Here is a 27,752-nt window from a genome sequence, read left to right as displayed (position 1 = left end):
AGGAGCGGGGCTTTTATTTTGAAGCTGCTCTTGTCTCAAACATTCAGAGCTGGTCCAGAAGAAATAAATGTCCCTGTGGTTTCTGGAGAGAAAACTGCTTCATGTTGGTCTCATAAAGTCTGAATGTAAAGAAAACAGCTGAAACAGTTTTTCAGTTTCATTGTGATGGAGAATCTGGCTGTGATTCAACAATGTAAAGAGACGAAGAGACGACGTAACAACACGAAACCTCAAGGACGTAGAAACAGTTAAACACGATAAAGACCAGAGGAAGACGTCACGTTCATCTCGCTTTATCCAGGACGCGTTTACAACACGTTCCTTAATGGATCCAACGAGAGCAAATTTCCCCCAAAACAGACGCGTTCAGTCGCCTCCACTGTGGAGGAACAGCTTCATCCTTTCATTATTCATTATCATCTCATAACAGCTGTAAAGTTTCAGTTCCTGCTCTAACTCAGGTGTTTCTAATTTTCTGATCGCCTCATGTGAAACACAAACAGCTCCCAGTACAACAACAATAACAACAACAACAATAATAATAATAATAATAATAATAATAATAATAATAACTGTCTTTATTAGCTGAAGAAATTCATGTTTTTATTCTTTATAACAACAGTGAAGAAAGTGATGAAACTAGAGAAATAATAAAACCGTGTTAATAAGGACAGTGTTGATCAGTTGTGTGATGTGAGCTGAGTGTGTCCTCGGTGTCTAAACTGAGGTCAAAGGTCACTGGGTCTCCGTCAGTGTCATTTATCAGATTTGCTCTGTTTTTATTTCCCTGATCGTTTGGACTCGTCTCCTCTCATGCTGTCCTCTGTGTGAATGTCACTGTGTGTTATGGTATATTTGTGTGTGTCTGTGTCTGTGTGTGTGGGCTGCTTTCATAATCTCGGGGTTTTATCAGCCCCCCCCCCCCCGCTGAGGACCAATCAGCTTACAGCTCATTAACTGGATCAGACTGGAGGGGGTACAAGGCTGAAGACAAAACAACAAGCACACAGCTCATTAACAGAAAACACAGCGAGAACAACGACCACTCGTTATTTACAACCACAACCTCAACAACACTCACTCAGTGTAAAGGAAACAGATGCAGAGACATTTACATGTGTGAATAACTAAAGCTCTGACAGAGAAATAGAAATCTAATGTTTATAATCACATCAGAAATGTTTGGTAACACTTTCACAAATGTGCCAGTTTTTGTTGAAATATTATGATTTAAATATTTAATATTTAAGTAAATATACTTTTCATCTTTAAACTGAACAGCAGGAGATGGTCTGATCTGGGTCTGGTCTGGTCCAGGTCTGGGCCTGGTCTGGCAGTAGCCGGTGTAGAGGTCATGTTTAGTCCTGTAGAGGAGTCTAATCTGAGCGATGGGAGGTTAAGATTAGACGGTTTAGGCCTCATGAAGCCTCCCAAATATAATCTGAGTGAGTCCTGAAGATGGAAAACTGATCCTGATTCCCTGCTGGACTCAGATCTGTCTGTCTGGGAGGAGGGAGGACGTCTGTAGATCCAGAGTTTAAGATACTGTTAATAACTAAATTCACAGCATCAGGACTTTTAAAATCATTTGTGTGACTGGAGTTTAAATTTCCGTGTTTCAGTTTTCCCTCCTCTCCTCGTTTCCTCTCTTCTCCTTCCTGTTAATCCAATTATCCAATAAAAGATGTCCGCCATTGTTGACTGTGTGAAGCGGCAGGGGGTGAGGAGGGGTGAGGGGGTGAGGGGGGGGTCACAGTCTGGACGAGGACGAGGCTAATTATAGAGAAGTGACTGAGTGCAACAGCTTCTAATTTAATGATCAGTCTGTGGTGACTGTAAAAATACTTTGTTTACACATCTCAGCTCTTTATTTCTAGTTAATATGTACAATATATATATATTTATATATATATATGTATACATATATATAATGACCATGATAAATATTTGTTAATGTATTTTAACGTTATCACATTAATACAGTTTATGGGCAACTAAATAATTATGTTATTTGGCAGTCACTGCATTAGAAAATTGCCTAAATGCATTTTGTTTTGTTTCTATTATTTCTATAATTTCTATATTACACACAAGACAAAACTATTAAATTATTTTACTGTAGTTTACAAGATAAAATAATAACAAATCTTATTAATGTTATAAAGACATTTATAAAACTCAAAATGTAAATTAAGTTTTGAATTAATCTGTAAAAATACAATCACTATTGTAAGAGGTTCCGTGTATTTGGATTTTTGGTGATTTTATATTAATGTACTTAAGATGAATAAATGTTTAAAAACCCATTGAATCAGCCAGTAAAGAATTTATCATGAATGTATGAACAGTAACTAAATTCACACTGCTGAATAGTTTTTATAGACTGCAGGTGTTTTATTCTGATTTAAACTCTTTCTAACGAGCCTCTTTTTTATTTTAATCACAGTTGAAGTTAATTTAGTGAAAACAGGTGAAAAGTGTGAGTCCGTCGCTTCATTATCACCTTCAACCTTTTAATGCTTAATGTGACCTTGCAGCGTGTTCATGTAATCCACTCCGACTGGTCCATCATAAAGACCACCTGGCTGACTCCTGGCTTCCTCAGCGCTGAACTGTGATTCTGGCTGAAGTCCGGCTGAAGTCCGGCTGGATTCTGGTTGGATTGTGAAGCAGCTTTGTCACATCATTGAATGGAGATCTCGCCCCAGAAAAATAAATCCAAGACATGTTTAAGTTCATAATTGCAACCAGTGGGCCCAATAGGACAATATTTGATGGGAATGTGATCCAACCAGAACCAACAGGAACCCAACAGGAACCCAGCTGGAATCCAGAGAGTATTTATCAATAGTTCTAACTTGCTGTTCATTGCATGTTTCTACAGTGTTAATAGTCTGTTGATGATTCTGTCCTTATATTAAAGGTTTATGGACTAAAACCAGACCTGATCTGGACACATTTCCACATTTGTAAGAAGCTATGAGTCATGCATCACCAGTTTTTTGGACTAGAGTAGAGTTGTAGCAGAGCCCAGGTAAAACATACGCGTCATACCTGAAGTATCGTACGTTCATTTTGAGTTTAATTCAGCTGTTTTTAACCTGATCTGTTGTACGAAGTGGAACCTTTCTTTTCAACACAATCAGTGTGTTAGTTTGATTTCCTTTAAGCCACACTGACCCGTTGCTCTGGTGCACCGTGGCTCTGACAGTCATCCACTCCAGCAGCTTAACAAATAGGATTAGAGCAAAGAGAAAAAAATCTCCAGCAGCAGCAAAGTCCCATCTGCTCACCTGACAGGGAGCAACGAGCAACCCGGCGACGCCACGTCAGGACCATCCCGAGCCTCTGGACAATATCCCTCCATTTCCTTTTTAAACTTTCTGACAAATGCTGTGCAGAGTGGTGGATGGATGACTGTGAGAAGGAGGCCGCTGATGAGCTGAGGACGTGGAAATAAGAAGCAGCGAGTCCGGGGGCTGGAGCTCTGGAGGAGTTTTTAAAAGAAATGTCTGGAAAGCGTGGGAGGTTGGTGCTGTGGGCGCTCGGAGCCGTGCTGCTTTCAGGGTACATGTGCATGGAAACAGGTTTGTATGAAGTCTTTAATACGTATTTATGCTTTCTTTAAGAAGCATTTAGATCCTTTAAGTAGCAATACGTGGATATAAAATACTGAGCCACTCCAGTGCAAAGTAAAACTACAGTATTATCAGCAAATATACTCCAAGTATTGAAGTAGAAGTACTCCTGTTACTGATGAAACATTAATCACTTGAACAGTTACTGAAATGAAACCAATGGAGAGGTTTAGAGGGGAAATGTTTCTTTGGTGGACCTGCCACTATTGAGTCAATTAATTGATGACTTGATCATAAAATATTTTCAGTTCAACCTAAAATATAAATCAGTAAAAGTAACTAACTGTAACTACAAAGGTCAGTATATCAGTAAATGTACGTTTGCTTTCACTGAATGTCTCTGATTTTTCGGATGCCTGGATAGATGCCTCACATGACCTGAAGGTGGATTCGGAGGAGCATGGTGGACACCTGGGCGAGCCAATGGTGGACTCAGATCAGCTTTTATACAGACGACACGCCGCACTAACTCGAAGAAAAAGGGACATCTTGTTTCCCAGCGGCGTCAAACTTTGCACTCAGGAGACGTTCGACCAGGCCGTCGTCAACCATCTCTACTACTTTCACCTCAGAGGTACGTTACTGTTCACTGGGTTTGGATTTCTTTACATTCAAGTTCAAAAAAGTCTCTGAGCTGACTGATGTTTTATGTGTCGTTCAGAGTATTTCAGGAAGTCAGATATTCCCTTTACCTCATCTTTTCTATCTTTAACACTGGAGGTGTTTCACTGAAGCCCTTATCCAAACGGACTTACAGGCTTAAATACCAAGTCTGCCGTCATTAATGGCAGCCGATCCCACAGGGGTCAGAGGTCATGCAGAGCCAGATGCACTGCAAAAACACGACCTTCTTAATACGTCATTTTGTCTCAGGTTTAAGATTTAGGTTTTTTTTTTTTTTTTTGCTGCTTCAAGGCTTCATTTGTTGTTTTAGAGCCTCACATCTAGAGATAAAGCCAGGTTCTGTCAGTGATCTCTTACAGCATGAACTAATATGATCACAGGTCTGTTATACCCTCAGATAATCATCAGTGTAATGACCTTTGTGATGTTGCTCACCTTGGTCACTGAACAGCTGATGTTTACTGACATTTTATCCAAATGTGGTCTGCTCTGTTGCCATCATCGTCTAAATTTAAGTGTTTTGGACCCAGATTAAGTCAACGTGGACGTCTATTTCAGGCTGTTTGGTTTTGCACAGTAAGGGTTGCTTTGTGAAAACATCCTGCTCATCAGTGAACGGTCTGACCTGTAGCTTTCAGGCTGAAAGGACTCCAGCAGTAAACAATAAACAGGATCTGCTGATGGCTTCACAATATCAACTTTTCAAGAATACAAACAGCTTTGTTTTAAACTTTATTTAGTTTGATCCAAGGAACATTTTCTAAGAATCTGAGTGAGGATCGTTTGGACAATCTGAGAACATGTTACTCACACAAGTTACCAGATGATCGAAAGTCAAACATGTGGAGTATAGTCGGTGACGGGCCAGTTAAGGTCATGTCAGGACGAGTTTGTGTGTGTTTTAGTGTGTCAGGAGACGGTGTGGGAGGCCTTTAAGATCTTCTGGGACCGGCTGCCGGACCGGGACGAGTACCAGGACTGGGTCGGTCGCTGTAAGAACGGCTCCATCAGCGTCATGGACATCGGCAGCTTCTTCAGCCAATCAGAGGAGCACATCAACCTCATCAAGAGTGTGAGTGTTTTATGTTCAACCAGAAACTGTTTCTCGCTGTGATTGTGTGTTTGGGTCTTACGGTTGACTGGTTGGTGTAGGAAACAGATAAAACATGTTTATGATTATAAGAACAGAACAAATCAAGGTTCTCTGTTTATAATCGATGATGTGTTTCTGTCTTTCAGAGAGTTGCCATGGCGACTGCGAAGAACAGGTCAGTGTACAATCGTTTCACGACTGTTTGAGAGTCACATGTTGTGTTCTTGTGTCAGTGTTCATGAAACTATAGAAAAGGAAAAATATTGATTTTAACAGTCATTTAGCGACGTGTCAAGTCTCTTTTCTTTAAAATGTGAAAACTAAATCTGCTCACTGGTTGAAATGAGGTAAAAATACCTTATATTTCTCTTTTTGACTTAAATTCTTTTAACCATCGTCTCAAGATACAATTATTCCTTATTTAAATAAACTGACTTCTGTGGAAAACTAGATGAAATATTCTCACTGCACCAGCACATGATAAGATAAAAGCTTTGTTGTGTCCTTCAGGGGCGTTTAAAATAAAATAATCATCCTACAGCGTCAGAGAATTTACAGATAATGTAATTTAATGTTCATTTAACGTGTTAAACACCAGTGGTGATTAATCAGAGGTACAGACTGAAGGTCTCTGTGGTTGTGTATTGACACCTGTGCTGTGTTTCATCACCTGCTGCAGTGTGCCCATCACCTCAGGCCCTACTCCATGCAGGTAGGCCTCAAACACCAAACACCCACCTACAGAGCTGGAGTCAGTTCACCAAGAGAAACAGGACAGAAATATACTGAAGATAAACAACATATCAGTCACATATATGTGTACAGATAATACTATTTGTCCAATATATTGGACTTTTTATTGAAAAGCTGATAGTCTGGTATAGTACATGGATTATTTTTGCATGTACATAAAACTAGAGAGAAACTGGACTTTTCAGTTTCAATGACTCCATCCCAGAAACAGGAAACAGGGGTGCTTTGCTGCTTTCTTTGCGTTCAGCCAGACGACTTCTTGTTCTTGTGTTCGGAGGAGTCAAACGCGAGTGTGTTTGTGTGTGAGAAGCTTGTTTGTTGTTGTTGTTTATTCGGCTTGTTGCGTATTTTACAGTCGTGTGGTTTTTGTTAATTTTCACTGTAAAAATGCTGCGGTCCAGCTGTGTTGGAATGGCTGCGTTTTAATGAATTTAAAGGGGAATGCCAACTATTTTAAGGCTTTGCAGATGTTTTTCTACATTAACAATCACTGGGACTCTGTGTGTTGACTTGTTAGGTTTATGTGTGAGTTTCTGCAAATCCTAAAATATAGACTTTGATTTGGAGACTGTGATTTTCTTTGATTTTTGTAGCTTTGAGATTAGAAACACTGACTGACATACAGGAAATCCTAAAATAGGTGAAATTCCCCTTTAAAAATCATAATATGAAGCTTTATTCTGCTTTTGCTCAGCTCTTTTTACTGATGTCTCTTTTAAAAACAGCAGGTATCATGTCTGTTATCTCGAAAGTTTCACTCTTGGACACAAGTTTGGACACTTTTGCTTTTATTGATTTTATTTTCATATTTTAATATCATGGATTTAATAAAGCTGTAACTGTAAACTTACAGTTTACAGCATATTGACATGAAATCAGATGAAGAGCAGGATTTTCTGTGAGACATCAAGCTGCTGATTGACGTAGATCATCTACTGACGCTGGAGAAAACTGTTTGAAATGTCTCTCGGTCTCTCAGCTTGTTTAGGTTGTTAAAAGCTTTGCTGTCCTCTCTCTTTCCCCTGCAGCTCTGAAACAACAACGGTCCAAACTGGAGACTCAGCGACTGAGACCCTGCCAGGTAAATACAAAGCTGAAACCCACTCTCTGAACCTTTTCATCTTAGCATGTTTAGTTTGATGCTTGTAAACATGAAGACATGGAGAATATTAAATCTTTCATTCACAAACAAGCAAATTCAGCTTTTTCTGTAGCTTCATTGACATTTTGAATAAAAACAGAATGTTCTGATGAACAGATCCAGGAAAATATCTTTTCTATCATCAGAACTATGAATGGAAAACACTTCCTTCTTCATTTTTAAAAGCTACCAGGCGTTATGCCTTCTGTAATAGTTTAAATCAGTTAAACTCTTTGGATAACAATCTGTTTGTTTAGCAGATGCTTTTATCCAAAGTGACGTACATGTTCACACGTTCATTCAAGCTCAACAGGAACAACAGTTAGGCATCATCAGGCATTTGAAGGGATGTATTTTTACAAGAAGTCTATTCATTTGCATGCTTTTTTTGTGAAATTCACAAACAGGGTTTATTTTCATAGCTCAACAGCTTCAGTGTCTTATACTTTGCAGCTTTTACAGACACTACAACAGTTAAAATGTTTACTTGAGGTTAAAATTTAAATTGTAAATATTTGTTTAAAAGCAGGGAAGCTGTTTTGACAGACTTTGGCTGACGACAGATGGGTAGAAGCATCTTATTGGTGACCCCTTGGTGACCGATTCAATGTCCTCCATGACCCCCCTGACGGACGACGACCCACACTTTGAGAAACAGTAGTTATACAAACCTTGATGTCCATCCAAGTTTACAAGTCTGTTGTCAGCGGCTGCAGTCGCTCACCTTACACCCCCAATCTGTCTTATGTGAGGGACGAGTGGGTGCTGATTCCCGTCACACGCTCTGCTCTCAGAATAGATCTGTAAGCCTATTTACAAGCAGCAGTCTGGTCAATGAAGGGAGGCTGAGCGGAGGACCAACAGCAGAGATGTAGACGTGACTGAGTTACCGCAGGACAAGTATCAGGGTTAGTGAGATCACAGCTACAGGTGGTGGAAACGCTGGGTTTGTAGCAGCAACAGTCTTATGTCTCTGTTTAAAATCTTTCAGAGCATCAAACAGTAAGTCCCATCCAACCCCCCCAAAAAAACAAAAGCAGCAAAAAAACTCCTTTAGAGGTCACATATATCAATTTCCACACCACTTGCAGTGTTGTGGGCCAGTTTCTTTCCTCGTGGAGATGCCATGGAAGATTTCCAGTGGAGCAAGTAGAGTCCTGTTAGCTACCATTAAAACAGCTACAGAGTTCACGGTTCAGATACATATATTGTTTCTGTTACTGTCATTTTACAGGAGAGGATGTTGTCATCATTGAATCAGAGACAATGGCAACCGACCAAATCAGCGGTACACCAGGCTTCAGGGTCACTGCTTCAACCCCTCTGCTCTCTCCAACTGAAGGGTCGGATCAAGAGGTTCCTGTAACATATTTAACTGAGATTCCTGTGGATTTGACTTCTGCACCTGCTGTTGCTGCCAAGCCAATTGACACTGAAGACATCCAGGAGACTGGAGGCAGCATCACTTCAGATAGTCCACCTTCAGTCATGACTGACATTGAGATTCCCACTGAGTCTGAAGATGGAGATGTTTCATACATTGCTGAGAATACTGTGGAGGTTGCCACAGAGGTTGCTGACTCTGTTACCCATAAGCCCCTTGATGGGAAAGAAGACAAAACTGTCCCAGATACAACAAAAGAGACAATGGATGTTGTAGAGGAAGATAACGAGATCCTTGAGTTTGTTCCTGAGGATGTGGTTTTACCTGATCCAGGGCTGATTGAGGAAGTTACCCCAAAAGGTGAGGAGCCCCCCTCAGAAGCTGTGGCTCAAGAGGTCCTCACTGAAGCTACTGTTGCAGTTTTTACTATGCCCACTACAATACCTGCTACAGAAGCTGTCACAGAGGAGGAAGTAGGGCAGGGAGTATCTCCAGAACCTGGTACAGAGGAACCATCAGAAATCATGACGGAGGTTATCCCAGAGACAACTGTTGAGGTCATCGTCGGCCCAGATGTTGAAGAAATGCTAGACAATCCTTTGGATATCACTCCAAACATAACCTTGACTGATAAGGTTTTAGAGGAACCCACTGAGGATTCACCTGGGCTAATCACTGAAACAGGACCAGATGTACCTGATCCAGTTGAGGCAGCAGTTCTTGAAGAACCTGAAGGTGAAATACAGAAACCACCAGTTGAACACCCGTCAGAGGCTGTTGTAGTAGTTAGCCATGATGAAACTGAAATCAGCACAGAAGCAGTTCAGACTGTGTTTCTGATAACAGATTCAGATTCAGAAGATAAAATATTCATAAATGTGACTCCAGAACAAGAATCTGTCTCAAATGTAGAAACAGAAATTCCATCCCAGGCTTCTATTCTGGTGACAACAGACAAGATAGAAGAAAGAGTTACTGAAGACAAACCGACATTAATGGCAGAGGTTACTCCTGAGCCTGCTGTGGTGATCTTACAAGGTGAAAAGGATGAAGACACCTCTCATGTCGCTGAGGAAATACCACCAAATACTACTGTGGCAGAAAAAGAGACAACAGACAAAGATACACCTGGTGAAACTGTAGAAGAAGCAGCAGTGGTTGAAACAGACAAAGCAGACGGGGAAGTAGAGGTAGAAATCAAACACGAAGAAGATAAACCGACAGTTGTTTCTGAAGATAAAATAACTGAAGCTGCTGTTGAGGTGGAGTCTCCTGAGGTGGTAACAATAAAGACAGATGTAAAAGAGATAGTTGAGACTGTTGTTGAAGAAACGGCTGAAGAAGAACTAGCAGTTCAAACAGAAAAGATCAATGTGGCAGAAGGAGAAGAAAAACTGGCCAAGGAAGCAGAGGGGACAACATTTACTGTGGAGGATATTGAAGAAGCTCCAGTAGAAGTTACAAAAGAAGAAGAACCAGTTGAAGCTGAAATAGAAACAAGTGTTGTGGAAGAGCCAGTGAAGAGAGTAGACACAAAACAAATAGAGAAAGAGGCAGTTGAAGCTACAGGAGAACCAACTGAAGGTGGAGAAGAAACACCTGAAGCACCAATAGAACCTGCTGAGGAGGAAAGAGGAGAGATAATCGAAACTGCAGTAGAAAGTGTACAAGAGCCAGAACCTGTAGAAGAAACTGTAGACATAATAGAAACTACAGAGGGTTCTGTGAAAGAAGCAGAACCTGCACAAGAAGTTGAATCTGTAGAAGAACCACAACAAAAACCAGAACTTGTAGAAGACATTACAGAAGATATCAAACCCACAGGAGAATCAACACAGGATGTAGAAGTCATAGAAGAAATTGTAGAAGAGTTAGAACCCACAGAAGAACCAGCACAAGAACCTGAACTTGTAGAAGATGCCTCAGAAGGGATAAAATCCATAGTTGAACCAGCACAAGATGTAGAACTTGTAGAAGAAATTGTACCCACAGAAGAACTAGTACAAGAACCTGAACTTGTAGAAGACATTGCAGAAGCCATCGAACCCACAGGAGAACCAACACAAGAAATTTTAAAAGAGTCAGAACTGACAGAAGAACTAGCACAAGAACTAGAACCTGTAGAAGAAGTTGCAGAAGAGAAGAAACCTACAGGAGGGACTGCACTAGAAGCAGAACACAAAGTACCTGATGAGGATAAAACCGATCCTGGAGTTACATCTGTAGATATTACAAAAGAAGCAGTTGGAGGTGAACCATCTGAGGAAAGAGAGGAGGCAACTTCTGAGGCTTCTGAGGAGATAACACAAGATATTGATTTTGGAGAACCAGGAGCAGGGGGAGCTAAACCAGATGTTACAGAGGAGGTTCTACTAGAGATTCCTTCAGAGTGTGACGAGGACATCACTCCAGTTGTTGTTGTTATTCCAGAAGACACAGAGGAATCATTGCCAGGGACTGAGGTGGAGGAAACACCTGAACCAGAAATAATGGTAGAACCTCCGGGAGATTCTGAGGTAGAAGTACCTTCAGAACTCACCAAGGAGAGTACTACCCAGGCGGTTGAGCCTTCAAGTGATGTCTCAGAACCTGGATACTTTCCAGAAGTTGAGGAAGAAATCACCCCAGAGGTTCCAAGTGAAACTCCAGAAGCTGTGACTCACATCCAACCAGGGACAATTTCAGAGGTAGAAACCCCTGAGGAGGTCATCCGCGAGTCACCTGAAGAGCTTGCCCCAGAATCTGCACCTAAGGAAGACAGCACACCAAGTAAAGACAGTATCCAGGTTGTTCCAGAAAAGGTTGCCCCAGAGGTTGAACCTGAGGAAGATGGTGGTCCCAGAGAGGACAGTGTCCAGGTTGCTCCGGCAGAGGTTCCCCCAGAGAAAACTGATGGTATCTCTCCAGAAGTTGCAGCAGAGGATGCAGGGAAAATTATGACGGAGGCTCCAGCTGAAGGACCATCTGAGTCTACAGATGAGATCATCCCAGAGACTGTTACTGCCACTGAGGAGGCCACCCCTGGTACCTCGTTGGAAGTCACAACCAAATATGAAGTAGAGTACAACAATGGCAACTTCCCTGACTCAACAGAAAGGCCTTATGTTGTAGATGACGACTTACTGGGAAACAACGGCTTTGGGTTGGAAAACGAGGTGGAGAACTCGGTAAGAAAATGTGGATTTGTGGTAGAATGTCTAATTATTGATTAAGACACCAGATTTTCAATACCAATACCAAACCTATATCTATATAATTTCTGTGTATTTTCCTCCATATTCAGATTGGTAATGAGATCGACGACACCTTGTTGCGACCTCTGAGGCCCCTGAAGGACCATGTTGTGGAGCTGAGCATCAAGCTGAGAGGAGAAACCTACAACGACGCTCTGAGAGACCCGAGCAGCTTCCACTACCAGCAGCTGGCCAGACACTTCACACGCAAGGTAAGGCCATTTTTACAAGGTCCTGATGATGACCATGGGATGGGATGTTACAGTCTTACTTTGTAATACATTTCAAACACTCATAAACAATCATTCTTAATGTTAGTTTAGCTTTATAGTTCATAGCATATAGTATACTGCATACAGAAATACAGACTGTATGAAAAACGTTTAATTGAGACTTGGACTATACATTACATACTTATAAAAGTCGCTTCATGTTCAGTCCAAAAACAAAACAGAACATCTTTTCATTTGCTTTCTCTGACATCACATGTAAAGAACAGCTATAAGCTGACATTTTTAGCCCTGCTAAAAATTACAGATCTTTGTGGAGATATTTGTTTGACAGAGTTTTATCATTATACGCCAAAAAAAAAGAAATGAGTAAGGCTCAGAGCTAACACTTTAGCATGTACCGTGTAAGGCCCCTGGCTAACTTTTAGGATAGGTTACATTATATTTAGTGAGGCTGCAATACTAGCAAGCAGCTCTGAAGTTCAACATTAAAACTAAAGTTAAGTAATAAAAGACAGTGCTACTCAACATTGTTGATGCCAAGTTGTTATTGTAGAGCTGCTGTAGCATGAAGCAGTATTTTCTCAGTATGACCCACACTGTTGTCGTCATCTTATTGTGTAAACTGATGAGTGTACAGAGCTGTGGTTTGTTTATCTGCCAGTTTTGTCATTCTTGTGCTTCCTGGCTACACCTCCTCCTCCTCTTCTTAACTCCCTCTGTCATTTCTCCTCCTTTGCTCCTCTCTCTGACGTCCAGGATGCATGCTCATTACCAAATTGACTTGCTTTGTGGTTTCCTACAAACTGCAGACTCAGGAGTTTGGCTCTGCATTAAAGGCCTGTTTTTCACGCTTTAAGGATCTTCACGCTTTAAAGCTCAGTTTCCTCAGCCCTGCCAGCGATTGCTATACGAGCCGGCCGAGGCAGAAACAGAGCTGGAAAACTTCAGAGGACGTACAGTATACGAGCAGTGACTCACTTCGAACTGTTGGAAAAACCACTCCTGCCAGGAAAGCAGAGAGTGCCGGTGTGTTCCCGTACCGCTGGGAGGTTTTCAGGCTCAGTGACGCGGGAAGCCAGTTTATGGTTTGTGTGTCGGGGTCAGGGTCATTAATGAGGGAATATGAAGTGGATAACAGGGCTAATAGAAACAGCAGGAGTTCGACTGCAGCACAGAAACAGAGTAGAGGCAGTAGAGTGCAGCCACGGGCCACCGCAAACTGAAGATGGTGATTTTTATCCCAAATAAGAGCAACAGATTTCACCAACTAACACAAGTTTACCAGAGACACATCTAAATAACCACAGATATAAATTTAAAATCAGTCATCAGAACATCCAGGTGTTTATGTCAGATGATCAAACAGCATCTGAAACAGTTAAATCTCTTCATCTTCATCTTCTGTTCAATAACAAACAACAAAACTTCATCACACTCTACAGCCCACTGATAACATCTGTATTTTATAATAAAATAGACGTACTGAGTTAGTTAGTCATTCTCATTGACAGATTTTTCTCTTTCTGTCGTCAGACACTGAACTAGGAGGAAATAAACACCACATGTTAACCAGCTGTCAGCCTCAAGCTGCTGCTGCTGAGAAAATCACTAATTTATAATGGAGATGTCGACATTTCCCTTATTATTCATACAGTTGAATCAACACCTCTCAAACAGATTGAACACAAACTGAAACTCAAACATTATAACTTTGATTTAGGAAGAGTTATTGTAGAGCTGTTACATGAGACTAGATTAGTTTTAGCTTGGAGTACCTAATAAACCTAATAAACTGAGTGTATTTCTGAATAGAAAATATCTCCAGCAACCCTTTGTGATCAGATGTCACTTCTCTACTCCATATCGAAATAAACACAGATAATTTTTATGGACGTCAGTTGAGTAGGCGGTCCTTCAGCGCTCATGGTCCAGACCACCTCCAAATGTGGTCTGAGCGATCGGATCTAAATGCGTCTTTTACACCTCTACTCAGAGCTGTCCACTTCCGATCGGATCACCCAGGTGCCAGGTAGGTCACTGACTCTGGGTTAAGGTGTAAACTAAACTTTCCCTCTCTATAACTTCCAGATTGAAGACGCCTTTGAGAGGCTGCCAGGCTTTAAGAACGTCTATGTCGTTGAGTTCAGGTACGAACTCTGCTGAATGTTGGCATTTTAAAAGGTTTTAATCAACAGGTAGAGCACATAGTAAAAGCCTTTGTTTGGGTTTGTTTTTACATGCTTTTGTGTTGTTTTGTTTCTGTTCTCAGGCCACAGAAGGACCTGGAGCGGTAAGTCTATCAAACCTTTGTCAGTTTTACATCATTGGCCTTATATTGGAGGGAATTTAGCCTCCTTTCAGACACAGTTTTATCACTAAATATCAAAAAACTACTGTACTGGAATCTTTCAGCTGAAGGAATACATGATGGCTCTGTGATTTAGTGATATATTTTAAACCTTTACGGGTCCTGATCTCACCCAGAGACCTCTGAAACAGCAGAGTCTGATAAATCCATCCCATCAACCCGTGACTTTACTGCAGAGTCCACCGTCCCTTTAGTGTGTGCAGGGCCTGATTGGAAACTCAGCTGCCATGTTTGGGACGATGCAGAAATATTTTGTTTTGCAAATACTTTCTTCCTTTTTGAGATATAAAGGAAAAGTCTAACCTCAGTAATGTGTTAAGATGGTTCTTTTTTCACTACATTATTAGTGTATTTTGTGACATTTCAAACACTCATAATGTCTCATCAACTTGGTTTTTATATTTCCAAATCTCTCCTCTATCCATTCAGATACTGATGTTAACTGTGTGAGGGCATAACAGACAAAAACCTCCTTGGATATCTCCAGAACTTAGATACTTAGAGTTAGAGTTAGAGACTTTAGATAAGTCCTGTTGTTGTTGGTTGAGTGTAGGAGTCTGAATCTGACACGAACTGACTTCAGAGGGATTTCCTCACCTTGTAGCCTTGTCCTCACAGACCGTCTCCCCTCTCTGAAAGCCCCTTTCACCTGCCTGTTGCAGTAAATAACGACTCTGCTGCTACTCTGCTCTACTTTCCACTTAATGTCCTTAACAATAGTCAATCAGCTCTTAAGTGGGATAAGACGCTCGCTGCTCGTCGGCCACCTGCAGCAGCCGTAGGATTATTGTTAAAGGTTTACGACAGGCTCACTGCCCCCCCCCCCCCCCTCTGTCCAGGAAAACCCCCTCCCCTCCACCGCGGGTTAGTCTGTCACTGTCTGACCACACTGATAAATTCACTTTGTGAGCTCAGAGAGACTCTTAATCTCACCTGAACTCTGCGGAGTCGTAGAACGTCGACTCAGCGTGAAGCCCGAAGCTGCAGGAGGAGAAAAACGATCCGGTCGTGAAGTCGTCAGGTTCTGGGTTTCTTAAACGCTCACCTCAGAAATTAATCTCAGAGTGAAGGATCGAGGTCAGGCAGACAAGATGAACAGATGTTAAACCACAGGACGGTCATCATGTCAGTGCACAGGCTCTCTGTAGGAACTGATTTGGTGGTTTGCAGGTTTAAAGAGCTGGAATCAACATTAGGTTTGGTTGTGATATAAATCCATGGCCAGTTAATTTCTAGACAAAAACTGTTGAGATGTAGATTTTAGCAAACACACTGAAGTTTTGACCACTGACTCGTCTTCTTGCCTCTCAGGGGTTTGGTGGTCCTGGTCCACTACACCATCACTCTGGAGGTCGACAGCGGCGGCATCACCAATGACACGCTGGACTTCATCTCTCTGCAAAACAACCTGGTGGAGAAGAACTACCCCGGAGCCGCCGAGCAGCCCACCGTCGTCTACACCATCACTGACTTCCGCAACTATATCACTGAAGCGCTGCACAAAGACAACTTCATGACCAACAGCAGCCTGGAGACGCAGCCCGACCCGCTGCAGCTGGAGAACGGTACAACACCAGAGATACACCACAGATCTTTAACGTCACTGCTGCAGATGTTAATAGCGACTTTAGAAATGTTTTGACTCTAACACATTTTGACTCTTTTCTGCAGCTGAGAACTTGTTGCCTTCTGGGAAGCCTACGATCCAACCGGTGGACACCTACGACAACATGGTGAGTTGGACTGACCATGGCGTTAACTGCATCACTGCTGCACTTTAAGATGTTTCTGTAACTTCATCCTACATTCAACTCTTTAATCTCTTTTCAGGATAACGTACTTGCTGCAGAGAAGCCTCCTGATGCTCCGAGCCACGAGGTGGACAGTAGTGATGTTTTCCTGAAGAAGGAGGACTTCCTGTTCGACCCCTTTGACCCATGGAAAGGTCCTCAGAGTGGTGGGGTGAGCGAGAACGACGTCTTCATGTTTGACGAGAGCACAGCTCCTCCACCGCCAGCCAAAATCTCCGAGAGGACGTTAGACCTGGAGCAAACAACTCAAGATAGTGAGTGAAACAGAAAAGAGACAAATGCAAATTTTTCTTTTAAGTTTGAACTAAATTCATGAGTGGTTCAGACTTTTTGTACGATGTTTCATCACCATGGCTTCAGATTTACTGAAAAGTTTTGGATTTTTCCTTTCTTTATTGTGATTGTAAAATGCTGTTATCAAGCTCCGATGGGTCAGAATATATTTTTCTCTTTTTTTTACTCAATTATCAATATAGTCAATTGGCTAATTGATTAATTGCAACTCTAATATAGATAATTCATAAAAACAGAAGTCAGAATACAAAACAGAAATAGAAGTGGACATTTGCAGAAATTTAATTAGAGAAACAGCTTCACATCTGATCAAATAACAGTAACTCAGTGTTTTACAGTGATACTCTGAGTGAGAGAGAGAGAGAAAAAAACACCTAAAGAGACCAAAATGGTATCAATACTCCTGGTCCTATCAGGTTTTCTCATTGCGATGTGAGATTGTAAACACATATTCTGTTGGAGTTTGTTTTAGTTTGACGTCCATCTGGGCTCTGACGAGGGAGATCCCAGCCGTAAACCTCTCCATGTGTTTTTCTGCTTTACAGATAATGGAAATATTGAAGATGAGGGATTTCTCCTCAGTAACACTCTCGGCGCCGGAGACAATACCCCCCGAGGGGACGATGTAGTCAGTCCTGAAGGCTCCTCTGCTGCCCCTCCTCCACTGCTGAAACCTCAGACTGGCTCTGAGAGCACACTGGATGACGGATCTGGCTCTGGTTTCTCTGGAGACGGCCAAGGAGCTGATCTCTGGTCCTGGCAGCCCACAGCGACATCTGACGGGACCGGCTCTTACAACAATGGGGATGGTAGCCTGGAGGTGCTACCACCACCTGATCTTGAGGAGAATGATGAGGAGGACGAAGACCAGGAGGAGGAGGAGGTTGTGGCAGAGTCACCAAACACTGAGAGAGATGATTTGGTTGCAGTGGGAGTAGAATTCACCAGTACTCCCAGTTTACAGACAACAACAGCTCCTGCTTTTGAGGAGTCAGTGCTAGATGGAGGCATTGAGGAACCTTTTCTGGATAAAGTTCTGGTCACACCACACATCAGCACTGACCCGCGGTATTCAACCACGATCCAAGCACCTGTATTCTCGCCCAAAGGAACCCTGACTGTCGAACTGTCAGTGCAGACAGTCGAAGCATCAGGCACATATGATGACTATTCCATGACGGAACCACATTTGATTGTGGCGCCAGTCACAGATTATCCTGAACCCGAAGCTTGGACTCATGAGGCCCCTGTTTTTGCAGGACTAACTGATGCAGCAATCAAGCTTCAAGAAACCACTGAAGTGGTGGAAGTAACTACTGCAGCAGCAGTGCAGCTTCCAGTAGTTACAGTTGGGTCGTCATCAGCAGAAGATCTACCTGAAGAGGAGGAAGTTGAAGTCATTGTTGCGCCTGAAGTGTCTGAAGACCTGGAAGTCCCTGTTACTGATGTCTCCTCAACAGAAGAGTTTCCTTCGTTTGTGGAAGTCCAGGCAGTCACAGTCAAAGAATCAAGCTTTGTTACAGAAAAGCCGTCAGATGTCAAGGTACTTACGGAGAAACCAGAACTACTGGATGAGGTTGAGATTTTGGAGGAGCAGCACATAGGTGCCACTGATCCTACAACAACAACAACAGCCTTAGCGGTTGGAGTGCTAGACAGAGACCTGGTTGTGGATGAAGTCATGGTCGTCACTACAACAACTGCTGCTCCGGTTCCAACTGCATCCATAAGCTCAGACCACAGCAGCTACATTGTGCTCTCACCTGAAAAGGACTCACCGTTCACTCGAGTGTCGGATTCTGTGCCAGAAGATGAGGAACCGGTTCAAGATGAGCACCTAAACCATGAAGATGTTCACGAAGTTCCAATAAGCACCACGTCTTCAGCTGTTACTCAGTGGCTACCGACAGTTGTGGTCACAAACGAAACAGAAAGTGCTCCAACAGATGCAGCCAGAAGGTTTGCAGGATGGAGATTTGGCTTCAACCTTGACAGGTACTTTGCAAGAGGAAGAAGATACAGGTATCCTCCAAACAACAACTTCCTCGCTTCAGGAAGTCAAAGACAGCACTCCAGCTGCCGAAATCCAAATCTTTGAGCACGATTTCTCCAACATACCAAGCATCGACGTCAGCTTTGATGTGTTCCAGTATGGTGGTGTGGCAACTGAAGGCGACAGCAGTGGCTTCTTCAGCGGGGCTCAAGGGTCAGATTTGGACGCCATTGCATTACCAACCCGACCTGGCAGGGCCCTCACTGTGTTCTTCAGCCTGAGGGTGACCAACATGGCATTCTCCATGGACCTGTTCAACAAGAGCTCCTCTGAATACAAGGCCCTGGAGCAGCGCTTCCTACAACTGGTGTGAACTCAAAGAATCTGGTCTCAGTGATTAAACGTCTAGATCCAGGTGTCATGTTTCTCATGTGTCTCTGTCTTCATCTTGCAGCTGGTCCCGTACCTGCAGTCCAACCTGAACAACTTCCAGAACCTGGAGATTCTCAACTTCAGAAACGGCAGCATAGTGGTGAACAGCAGGATGAGGTTCGGTAAGCCAGTTCCCAGAGGCGTCACTAACGTTGTCTACCTGATCCTGGAGGACTTCGCCAACACCGCCTACCAGACGATGAACCTGGCCATCGACAAGTACTCCCTGGATGTCGAATCAGGTAAAGTTACGCCTGGAGCTATAGGCTGTCGCCTCTTCAAACCAATTTTAACGTTTAAATGTTTTTGTGTTCGACCAGTCACAGCTAACGTCTCTCTGAAAAGTGTTGTTTTTCTTACTTTGACTTTGTGCAGGGCTTCCCAGTGTTTTTGCTAGTGAACCTGTAATGTGAAGCAAAGTCTGCTTGGAACACTTTGTTACAGGGAGAAGACTGGTTTTACCCTCTGAGACCGTTTCATTTAAATACTTGTTAAACTTCCAATGAGGTTAAACCATCCTGTATTACACACAAGACTGGAGAAGAAAACATAGTGTTAGATTTTCTTATTTTCTACTGAGGTAATCAGTGATTCCTTGTTCTAGAGACTTTTCAGATTTGATGTTTGAGAAACCTCCAGAAGACTGTAATCTGTTTAACAAAATACTCTAGTTTGGACCTTCAGATGGTGTTTTTGGACGCCTCGGACATCTCGGCATTGTTATAAGACGTTTCAGGCTCGGTTGAATCCTCTGTGTATCTGCAGCGGCTCAGCTGCTTTGACAGGGCTCTGATCTAATACCTGAGATAATCTGTCTGGGAGGAACGTGAGCAGCAGCAGCAGCACACACTGACTCACTCTGATGAATCAACATCATGGCAGCTGTTTACCTCCGTCTATCTGAGCCTGTACACCGTGTCTCTGTCCACTCCTTATATCTGCAGCTTTATCTGCTTTGTGGCTGAAAGGTGTGTGAGGATGTTGATGTGACTGAGGCTAAGACTCAATCTCCAACTGGTATTAACCTGAGATCTGTATCTGAATATGTTATCTTCATTGTAATCGCAGGCCTTTGCATTTACGCTCAGTGTACACCCATCAGCAGCAACATTAAAGCCAGTTACTGGTTAATGTTGTGACTTAATGTTGTATATAGATATACAACATTGATGTTGGACCTGTCTAACATCGTGTAGGAAACCCTCATACCGCCAAAACAGCTCTGACCTGTTGGGCCAATGACACGACACCTCTGGGGGTTCAGTTCATTTATTTATTCCAGATAAACTTGGTTTGCAGTCAGGTGACAACAATAAAAGACAACAGCACAGTACAGAAAGAACAAAACAATACAAAAGTACATATATATTATCTGAAATATCTCCATCACAAGATGCAAAAACAACAAAACAATCTCTAAAATGCTAATAGCTAGAAAGAGCTAAACATTTTAATTTACATAGAATTACATGTGCAAATTTAGCCAGTTTATTGCACAAGGAATTAAGTTTTTACTCCTGTTGCTCTTGAGCCATTGTATTATGAACTGGGGCTGTCCTCTGGTGTCTGGCACCGGGACACTGGCAGTGGATAAATGGCTAAAAAAGTCTCTCAACATGACGTTTGAAGAAGTATGATCGCTCCAGCTCCTGCAGTGCGACACAACTGTTCTTAGAACTTTGAAAAAGTTCCTCTTGAAACACCGATGGTAGACCAGGGTTCACATCTCCTACCAGCAGTTGTCATATGGAAGATAAAAGACAACAACACAGTACAGAAAGAACAAAAGTATAGTAAGTAAGTACATACGCAGTGGATTCTTTGGGTCCTGTGGGTTGTGGCGTGGGGGGCTCTATGGGTCTGACATGTTCTGGATTATAACACAGATGCTGGAAGTTAACATCTGTTATATAAGGTTACATCAAACATGAAACATGTGAGCTCTTGTCTTTTGTCACAGAGATGGTGCAAAAAGAATCTTAAATTAATAATACAAAACATGCCCAGTTTACATCTGCTGTAACTCAACTGTGGTTGGCTTGGTAAGCTTTTATTTTGACAGGCAGGATGTAGCTAAGCTGTCTAGCCGTCATTCACCCCTGAGTGAGATGGAGAATTTTCTGTGTGATAGTGATGCACAGCAGGATGGTTTCTCCAGCTAAGGTGAATCAGTCATGTGAAATGTTCTGTTGTTTCCTCCACCACGTCCATCTCTGCTGAGCTGCAGCTCTTTAATCTGTCTGAGCCAATCAGAGGAGCTCCTGACAGCCCGATAACCCTAATCTACAGCAGTGAGTCACCGTGGTCAGGACTCACTGTGGACACGATAATCAGTTTACTCCTCTCATCTTCACTGCGCTTTGAGGGAAGGTTTTCCATTGCACCAGCACATGATCCGCCCTGTCATAATACAGCCTCTACTTTAGAGATTAATGTTTATTTCATCTTATTTTATTTGTGTGGCTAAATCTGATTAGTTCTAACCCTCAAACGTCCACATTTACTTGGGTTTTACTAAATGGAGAAGAGGGTGACTTTTACCTGAACCTTAATGTATCACTGTGACGGTTCAGTGAATGTAACAGGGAGAATGGAGCCTCTCAAACTCAGCAAGGCTCAGGCTCAGCAAGCTCCAGAATAATGCTGAACTGTAGAAGTCATTAGAAACCAGTGTGCATCTCTGATATGCAGCCAGGAAACTGACGGAAACGTAGAAACAGTTTGATGCGTTTGTTGATTCTGTTTTAGGTTAGAGTCAAAGTGTGAAGGTCATCTTCTGTTGTTCATTCAAGAATATTCCTGTCCTAATAATTTGTTTTTGTTTTTTAAAAATGTTGTTCTGTTTTGCTTTTGTCCAAATGTCCTCATGTCAGAAAGAGACACTTCTGAGGAAGCACAGAAGAGGATCTCTCAGTAAAACATATTATTTATTTGTTGAATTTCTCAGTTTTGGTTGTTTGAATATGTATTACTTTGAATGTTTACTGTAAAAGTATAAGACTTTATTCTGATGTAACCAGAGGTCGTCCATATTACAGGCAAGGCAGACTGCCTCAGCTCAAAAAACTGAGCAGGTTATAGAAGTAATTCGCACTCATCTCTTCTTCTTCTGTTTATTTGTTGTTGCTGTTTCTTCTCAGGTGACGGAGCGGATCCCTGTAAGTTCCAGGCGTGTAACGAGTTTTCCAAATGTATGGTGAATCAGTGGTCGGGTGAGGCCGAGTGCGTTTGCGACCCCGGGTACCTGAGCGTGGACGGTCTGCCGTGTCAGAGCGTCTGTGAGGTGCAACACGACTTCTGCCTCAACGATGGAAAATGCGACATCATCCCTGGCAGGGGCGCCATCTGCAGGTCGGAGGAGGTTTCACACTCTTTGGTCCTAAAATACCAACATAAGAGTACTCAGATTACTTTCTGTTACTTTATTGATCAGCATATTTTACATAAGTTTTTCCAAATGATTCACTGGGAATCAAACCTCTAACTCTCCTGCAGATGTCGGGTTGGAGAGAACTGGTGGTATCGGGGTGAGCACTGCGAGGAGTATGTTTCTGAGCCACTGGTGGTGGGCATCGCCATAGCCTCGGTGGCCGGTTTCCTCATGGTGGCAGCCGGTATCATCTTCTTCCTGGCGAGGACGCTGCGAGAGCAGTACGACGGGGAGGACACTGAGGACCCACTAAGGTGAGCAACTCGTTTAAAGTCCAGCTTAGTTTTTGTTTAGATCGACCAAGTAGCTGCAGAATTTTAAGAGTACTTTAAGAGTTTAACACTTAGAGTTTTCATTTTCTCGCTAGACGTGGTGACAGTGTACCAACACTGGAGCGTGCTGCCAAGTTCAACCCAATGTTTGAGAGCGACCCGGTCACCGCCCAGTACTACCGTCGCTATGAGGACGACATGCCCCAGTACTATCGCCGCCGTGACCCCGACATCCCCGAGTACAGCAGCTCTGCAAGTGTAGACGGCTCCAAAGACTTCAGCAGTGAGGAGATACAACACATTTATCAGAACACCACGCTCACTAAAGAGGTAAGAAAACTGTGTTTATTATCACATACATAGTTTATTTTGTTTATTTCTGTCAGATGGTTCTTCTATGAAAGGCAGCACAAACTGGCTTCGTACAGCAGAGTGTCATCAGCATAGAGGTTTACTTCAATATTAATATCTGATTGTTAGCAGCATAGTCACACCAGGTAAACGGAAATGAAACAATTAACTATTTTTGTTCTCAAGTTAAACAAGAAATGTATTAACTGTTTACACAGTGACAGTGCAACAGTTGTTCAGTCCCACCCAGGTCCATTCAGTAGCTGTTCTAGAGCTTTTCATTCATATTACGATCTTTATCAGCTGAGAGGGCGCTCAGACAAATGGAAATTTGAACATCTACAATGCAAGAACAGCAACTAAACGGACCTCATGGTGAGAAGTTTTAAATTCCTCATATGTTCAAAGAGGAGTTTGATCTGAGCGAACAACACTCTTTAAATATCCTCGTAGACCTGGATCGGGCGCCAGCTTCTAAAGGAGGCGAAGCTGTTGGTTCTTTTCTCTGCTCCTGCTTTACTTTCTCCTTTTACAGAGAGACTTGGCTTCAGTCTCTGAAGCTGCAGGAAGTATTTAGAAAAGTGAGCTTGAGTCTTTGAATAGAGCCGACCGGGTGTTGTGACATTTTTCTGGCTCAGTGGTTTTCAGTCTCAGCAGGAGGTCTGTACGCTGCAGACAAGTATTTTTACCTACAGGACCTCCTCCTCCTCCTCCTCAGTCTACACCTCTTCACTTCTGACCTCTCAGTCCCGACAGTTACATAAACATGTTTTCTCTGTGTTGACCTCTGACCTCTCTGCAGGAGATCCAGGAGCGTCTGAGGATAATCGAGTTGTGTGCCAGGGATCGACACTTTGCAGAATTTGTGCAACAGACTCAAGTGTAAGTGATTTAATGTCTGTCTGTGAAGTTACAGTAAGAGATGTTCATGTTCATTCGTGTCATTTTTTAAATGTAAAAAAAAAAAAAAAAATATAGATGATTACTATTACTATTATTATGACATACAATACTGCACCTGTTTTATGATAATAGAAAACAACAACTAAAATGGTAACATTTTAAAAAAAGTAAATATATCCTTTAAAAAACAGAAAAAACCTCTGCAGAAGTTTAAAAATGTAGAATAAAATAGAAGAGAAAGAAACACGTACTGTTAATGTAAACAACCAAAATAAAATCAATAAAAATAGTAAATAAATGCTTTTCATGAATGCATGAATACACTATATTTAAATATTTTCCATTACCCACTGTTGATTGGCTCTGTCCCTGACCAGTCAGATGGTCCCAGCCTCCTGCCTGCTGTCCTCATAGAGATTATGGAGTCTGTGGAGGCGTAAAGACTCCACCTCCACCTGTCGGCCTGAAACAGAAATCCACCTGTACCTGAGACTGAAACATCTATCTGCCATTACTCTGTAACAGCAGATGAGTCTTTCTCTGTGGAGACAGATATGAATGAAATATTCAGCTTCTCTAAAAAAAACTTTTGTAATTTGAGTTACAGACTCTTTTCTCATCTGTAGTTTAGATTTGACTGCAGATTTTCTTGTCCTGAGCTGAGCTGACTGTTTTTATTCACCACAAAGACAGACACTGTTTTTCAAAACCATTTAAAGCTTTTGATGAGTCTCATTTATTCATTTTTTATCGATCTGTTTTTGCTCCAGAGAAGAAAATATCTCAACATATCACCTTCCTGCTTTAATGAGCTCCTGACCTTTTCCTTAAAGTCAAACTAATTATTTCAAACAAACCGGAGCTGTGTGTAGTAGAGTGTGGAGGTGTCGTCCACCTGCTCCAAGTGTCCATTTCCAGACAGAAACTGGACGTCCAGACGAGCAGACTTCCTCTGCAGATGGAAATTTACTAGCATGAAAGACAAAATGAAAGATGAGGAAGCGACTGTCCAGACCGAACACCTCTGATGAACTGTCAAACATCAGAAGTAGTAAAAGGAATATTCTTGTTTTTACTTATTTTGGAGCTGCTGCTCAGTCATATAACTGAGGAGAATTTGAAGTGAACTTTTGAAATGTTGCAGAAAAGAAAATGGTTTGGAGAGAATAAATAAATAGACGATGCTCTTTCAAGAACAGAGAATTCACACAGTTCTTCACAGAGGAGATAAAAACAGAATAAACAGGATAAAGTAGGTCTTCAGCTGCTTTTTGAACCAAACTAAAACTAGTTAAAAGGTCAATTCAGGCCTGGAGTTTTGAGTAGCACTGGTTAGAAGATATTCTCTGTAAAACCCTCAGTATCAGACCGACTAACACCATCTGCAGCCGTTTTAGACCAAACAAACAGCAGGATTGTTGCACAGAAACCCCACAGAGTCCAGTTTTAAACAGAATATCCACCAAACTAATCTGCTTCATGATCTGGATTTGGATTCTTGTGTTGAAGGAAAAAAAGTAGGAAACATTTAAAAATAGCAGAACGGTTTGGAGACGCTCCAGCAGCAGCATCAAAGAACCAAACAAACAGCAGTTTGACCTAAAATATGTCCAGATACACAGACAATAATCTTCCTTCCTCTCTCCACTCATCTGTTTATGTTTGGGGTTCTACTCTGAGGGTTTTTTGTGGTTTGGACGTCGCCTGTTTGTGCCACATCCCTGAGCGGCCAAAACCACCAAACTAATCCAATTTACTCTTGTTTTGTGGAGCAGATTCCTGGAGAGAAGAGGCAGCTCCACCACATAGTGAACAGCGAGATGGTGACCTCGAGGTACGAATGTCATCTTGTTCTGAGACACTTTTCCCAACTTTAATGGCTGATTTTTATCATTTTTATCTGTTTTTTCATGACTTTATAAACTCTGTCCAGATGTTTCAAACTCAAAATCAGTTCTGTGACATAGAAAACATGATTCTAGTCTAATGTGTCATAAGAAACGTAGGAAACACCCCTAACATTGTGACCTGTCTGTCTCTACAGAAACCCGCCTTTGTGTTCGACTCTGGGAAGGAAGAGGAGTTTGTCGTCACCTCGCTGCGGCCGGAGGTTGAAGGTGATGAGATGCTGAGACTTTTTGGGAGTTTGTTTTCTCTAAGGACTCTTTCTGCTCTGTTGGACGGGTTTCCTCCTCCTCCTCCTTTTAAGGACTTTGAAATGAACTTTGACCTTTGCAGGGTCACCTGTTCCTCTTATCTTTCCCTACTTCTGTAAATACTTGTGTCGTTTGAATTTTGTTTTCCTAAGTAACACTTCAGTTTCTGTTCAATGCTTTCACTGTTTCCACTGCTGCGTACCTCTGTCTTACACTTTCTAAAGGGTTTCATGGCTTTCATCTTTAGCCTGATTTTAAGGGTTTCTGTCTGCGTCCCAATCTGCATGTCACCGCTAGAAAAAAAACATGTCACGTCATTTTTCTGCGATCGTTGAGTTGAGTTTAGGGGCCTTGCGACTGGTCACCAGAGAAAAAGGTCGTATCTTTGTTTTCATTCCACAAAATCATTTAAATTTTCTTGCTTCCTTTCTTTCATTTAACTTGGACGTTTTTCTGATGTGGTTTCTCCTTTAAAGCCGTGACTCCTCCCCATCAGTGCCTTCACCGCTCTGTTCGCTGCTTTTTTTTGGGATTTGATGCGTAGAACCTCAGAGCCCTTGACGTTACATCAGCGCTCCCGTCACTCCATGACAACCCGGATCAGTAAACTGCCTGTTTTCTGTCTTTTTATTCATCCAATCAGCTGCTTACCGAACGCGAGCCGGCACGCCTGCGATTCACATGAATGTTTACATTTCTCAATCAATGCTGGAGTGTTAACTGATGCATAGATCATGTGTAGTCTGTCAGTGTCTTGTATGTGCATGTTTTTCTAAAGAAGTCCTACCTATGAATGTTCGAATTGGGTTCCCCAACAGGGAACTACAGGGACCAGTTTCTGACAGTCCTTTAGATTGTCAACGACCGGAGAAATGTTGAACGTGTCAACCAAGTTTTAATGTTTCCATCGTATCAGCTTTTAGATAATATCTTGCTCATGCAATCTTCAGTATATCTTGTTTGCTAGTGACTTTGTTCTTACAAGTTATCATCTTATTCGTGAAAGATTTTATCTTGTCCACGCTACATTCAAATGAACTTGTTCGTACATGACATTATCTTGTTTGAACAAGAAGAACAAAGTAATAAAAAATATTGATACTGACGTGTTTAAAGACCCTGGAGACCTTGACACACAACGACTAATTTAAATAAAGTTATCGGAGTATTGAAATCCCAGGACAACTAGCAACATCTCTCCGAACCTTTTTCAGTTTTTAATGATTTGATTTTTCTTTGTTGCGTTTACTTGAAGAGTTTCTGCTTAAACTCACCCACCTGAAATGTAAATGAAGTATATTCCCATAGACAAACAGCTGATATTTATTGTTGTATGTTTAGATACTGAATGTTTCAGTGTTTTTTCACTAGAGACCCCTCAAACCCAATACAGCTGTTTGAATCAGCGAGTCGACAGGTTTCCTATCCCCACGATTCACACAGGAACGTTAAAATCAACTGATGCTTGTGTTGATGTTTGTTTGTGCAGGTCGGGGTGTCTGTTGTCTGTGGTGTTTTGTATTGTGTTTTCTATACTGTGCGTCCAACTAGAGTGTGAAGAGGAAAAAACTAAACTATGATGTGTTAGTGCGAGCAGGCACGCTCATACTTTTCTAAAATAAAGAGATAATATTTTTTACAGA

The 27,752-nt window shown here is 42.1% G+C and overlaps 1 protein-coding gene across 2 annotated transcripts; it reads left to right on the top strand.

The window, feature by feature from the left end:
* The first annotated feature begins 91 nt into the window (after positions 1 to 91).
* Positions 92 to 27,752, top strand: impg2b (interphotoreceptor matrix proteoglycan 2b). Of its 2 annotated transcripts, XM_051065755.1 has the most exons (21): positions 92 to 4,212; positions 5,168 to 5,334; positions 5,502 to 5,530; positions 6,035 to 6,067; positions 7,137 to 7,189; positions 8,484 to 11,800; positions 11,917 to 12,078; positions 14,188 to 14,246; positions 14,369 to 14,389; positions 15,779 to 16,032; positions 16,139 to 16,200; positions 16,298 to 16,532; positions 17,118 to 18,481; positions 18,582 to 18,932; positions 19,020 to 19,239; positions 22,138 to 22,348; positions 22,493 to 22,681; positions 22,795 to 23,029; positions 23,853 to 23,932; positions 25,729 to 25,787; positions 25,998 to 27,752. In XM_051065755.1, exons 1-20 carry the CDS (start codon positions 4,062 to 4,064, stop codon positions 25,760 to 25,762), a joined length of 7,227 nt encoding a protein of 2,408 aa, XP_050921712.1. In that variant the 5' UTR covers positions 92 to 4,061; the 3' UTR covers positions 25,763 to 25,787; positions 25,998 to 27,752. The 2 variants fall into 2 exon arrangements, with proteins under 2 accessions (XP_050921712.1, XP_050921711.1); XM_051065754.1 differs by lacking the exons at positions 6,035 to 6,067; positions 19,020 to 19,239; positions 22,138 to 22,348; ... (3 more) ...; positions 25,729 to 25,787; positions 25,998 to 27,752 and having other exon boundaries at positions 17,118 to 18,800.

This window comes from Lates calcarifer, linkage group LG7_2 (assembly GCF_001640805.2).
Source record: "Lates calcarifer isolate ASB-BC8 linkage group LG7_2, TLL_Latcal_v3, whole genome shotgun sequence".
Lineage (NCBI taxonomy): Eukaryota > Metazoa > Chordata > Actinopteri > Centropomidae > Lates > Lates calcarifer.
Note: the sequence above shows the minus strand (reverse complement) of the source record. Positions and strands in the feature narration are given on the sequence as shown.

What these genes read in the sequence shown, in the direction of transcription:
- impg2b (XM_051065755.1), top strand. Translation starts at nt 4,062, where the DNA reads ATGGTGGACTCAGATCAGCTTTTATACAGACGACACGCCGCACTAACT. An exon ending in TTACTCAGTGGCTACCGACA is followed by an intron (nt 18,482 to 18,581) that starts GTTGTGGTCACA and finishes ACTTTGCAAGAG; the next exon opens with GAAGAAGATACAGGTATCCT. An exon ending in CTCCCTGGATGTCGAATCAG is followed by an intron (nt 19,240 to 22,137) that starts GTAAAGTTACGC and finishes GTTTCTTCTCAG; the next exon opens with GTGACGGAGCGGATCCCTGT.